The following is a 2,905-nucleotide window of genomic DNA, read 5'->3' on the forward strand; positions in this document are numbered from 1 at the left end:
CCACAGCTGTTTAACGTATCATTTTTCACATGGGAAGACGACCATGCCAAACGTACGCTGAAGCTCAAGACGATCATCTCCGTCAACATAAGACCTATTTATGAAACAAAGATCACAATGGAGTAGAGCGCACAAATCGGTCATGTGCATGGAATGTGGATCAAGCTGGTGCGTTCGCCTTTGACCCTCGCTTGATACCGTGGATTTCCGTTTTCCATCCCCGATCTCTTCACTATCTTAACTGAGAGAACGGCAGAAAGGGTTTTGCGCATGCACGATGGCAACGGTCTAAGGTAAATCCCAGAATTCTGGTAAAAGAGGATGTCAGGAGCGCTTTGTATCAGGTAAGAGGCTTCACCTACATCATTTGGATCCACTGAATTCGCCTCCACCCTAGATTGGGGTTCATTTCGATCCATCCACAGAAAACGGGGATCAGTCCTCAACGACCAAGGGCGGCCGCTGGAAATACGGCCACTGGAAGCCCTCAACTTCGTGAAACGAGCAGGCCTCAATCTGAATCATACTGGTTGTGAAAAGTCCCGACTTCCGTATCAAACGGAAAGAAATATGTAGTGTATCAGATTCTATATTTTGGCGTTCTGCGGAAAGTTACATCGCGGTAACCTCAATGTGGACCTATGTAAGGCGGAAGATTGGTAGTTGGCAGTTGCACCAGCATGCTTTGAAGACAAAATCAGCCATTCCTCCTTCAAAAAAGGGTAAGACACTTGGATTCCGACCTTTATGATATGTATCTACCGCACTTTGATGTTCGATGCGCGTTTAGTCTACGCAATCAAGGCTGCCGGACAGAAGATCCCGCCTATCAAAAGATCATCGTCAAAATCGCTGCGCGTGATTAGCATCGACAACATCTGGAGACGCTTCTGTCCAGAACGTCGGCCGCTTAGAAATCCAGACGGGGTTGCAAAGACACCTGTAGATGAATATAAAATAGACGGATCAGTTGAAAGACGAACTCAACAAACCTAACCCTACACCATGGCCACCCCACCCAGCCTGAGCATCGCAGTCCTCCTCTTCCCCGACCATCAAAACCTCGATGCCGTGGGTACCATGGACTACCTCAACAGCCACAGCCAAGCCTATCTTGCAAATTTCCCCACCGTCCAGCACCTTGGCCCCAAGGCTCCCATCTTGACGTGGTACTTCGTCTCCGACGCCTTAGACCCCGTAACAGCCACCTCTGGCCCTAAACAGCTCCCAGCGCATACGTACGCGGCGTGCCTGCCTGTGGATTGTATCCTCGTACCCGGGATCGACCCCTTATCCAATCACTTTCGGGGGGTGCATAAAGTTCGAGAAGAGGGATGAACGTCCTCTTATTAACAGTATGCACTGGCTCTCTAGGGTATGACGGACGGCACGAACGTACATGGTATAGATGCCTGCACCCACTGAGGCGCTCATGCACGAATCGTGGGTCTTGGTCGAATCGACGCTGTATACACGAACGGTGTTCACGCCCAGTTTGTGTAGATATGGAGACCCTCGCACAAATAGGTGTCCTGGACGGGTACCACGTTGCCTGTAACAAAATGGCGCTGACAATGGTGGTAGATGCCGGGAAGCTTAACGGAGCCGTGCATTGGATGGGTGACGCGAGATGGATGGAGGATAAGAGGGTGTGGAGTGCTGCGAAGGTCACGGTGAGACTGACTTTCGGGGATCTTTTTTTGATTCGGAGATGGTTGAGTTTGCAAAGGTGTGCGCAGAGGAGGTGATTTCGGAGGAGATGGTCATGTGACTCGGATACGATCATCGATCCTTCTACACGAAACAGGGATGTACCAAAGCCCCAGAAATGGTAGGCGAGCAGGTCAAAACGCTCCACCCAGCCGTACAGGGTGGTTCGTATCCCCCTCTATCACATAGAGGTCTCCCAAAAAAGAAAAAGAACACGCAATATCCTCTTGGACTCAGAAGACCTCAGTGAGGAGCCACAATAGCAGGCTGCGTATTCCACACATTATCATAGAACCGCGGGAGCCCTTGACTCTGCATCTGCCTAGAATGTCGTTGCTATTGTTCTTGGTGATACTGAGGCGACGTCCCTCGGCTCAAGTGTGGCGAAGACTGATGATGCCCTCGTTGGCTTTGCGAAAAATCCAAATGTCGATATAGCGGCGACGAATGGTGTGAACAAGTCCCTTGCGCCCGTTGATGTTGGTGGTGATGAGTAAGAGGGGGTTGATACTGCGGTGAAGCTTTTTAGGAGGGCCAAACGTGAGGTTGTATTGATACTCTGGTGAGTAGTGTTATTAGGGGAAAGACTTGTGTTGCGAATACTGCTGCTGGTGCTGCTTCTGTTAAGGAAGTGTCGCCCGCCCTTGAGTACCCAACCTGCCCCAGCCACCGACGAACATCCAAATCATTCGGGGTCATAGGACTATAACTGTTTGGAGCACTTCAGTTGGGGCTATATTCGGGTATTTGCAGGCCTGGCAGGTAAATGCGAAAACGAAGCACTCATTGACAAAAATGCAACAGCCGTGTTCCTCTTTGATTTAGGTCTGGGTGTGGGTGAGGGGCGAATCGAAGTAGCTGGGGTGGGGTACGCCTCCTGTTCCCGTTTAACAACCTCAGAAGCCCCCTTAACCTCCTCCTTCATATCCATTCCCCCTCCACTCCTTCTCCCTCAAGCCAACCGCTCATGCTGCTTCCTCCACTCCCTCAAACAACCGCCCGTTCCACAAACTTCCCATGGACCTAAAAAGGAATAAACTTCTCACTCCTCGTCCTCGTCCTCGTCACCTCCCTCACAACGATCGTGAACTCTTGATGATATCATCCCACATCCCTTGGGCCATCGTTTGTGCGAGGAGAGACGTTCGAATTCGAAGGTGGGGTAAGGTGTGTATGCTTGCCGGTGGGATGTTAA

General features: G+C 50.7%; 1 protein-coding gene across 1 annotated transcript; it reads left to right on the forward strand.

Annotated features, from left to right (window-relative positions):
• Window positions 1-1,005: 1,005 nt before the first annotated feature.
• Window positions 1,006-2,419, forward strand: LACBIDRAFT_329650 (uncharacterized protein; the record flags this gene model as incomplete). Its single annotated transcript, XM_001883678.1, has 5 exons — window positions 1,006-1,238; window positions 1,409-1,443; window positions 1,504-1,673; window positions 2,037-2,203; window positions 2,290-2,419. The coding sequence occupies 5 exons, from the start codon at window positions 1,006-1,008 to the stop codon at window positions 2,417-2,419; spliced, it is 735 nt and encodes a 244-aa protein (XP_001883713.1).
• Between the last annotated feature and the right edge of the window lie 486 nt (window positions 2,420-2,905).

The sequence above is a fragment of the Laccaria bicolor genome, genomic scaffold (assembly GCF_000143565.1).
Source record: "Laccaria bicolor S238N-H82 LACBIscaffold_22 genomic scaffold, whole genome shotgun sequence".
In the NCBI taxonomy this organism is placed as follows: Eukaryota; Fungi; Basidiomycota; class Agaricomycetes; order Agaricales; family Hydnangiaceae; genus Laccaria; species Laccaria bicolor.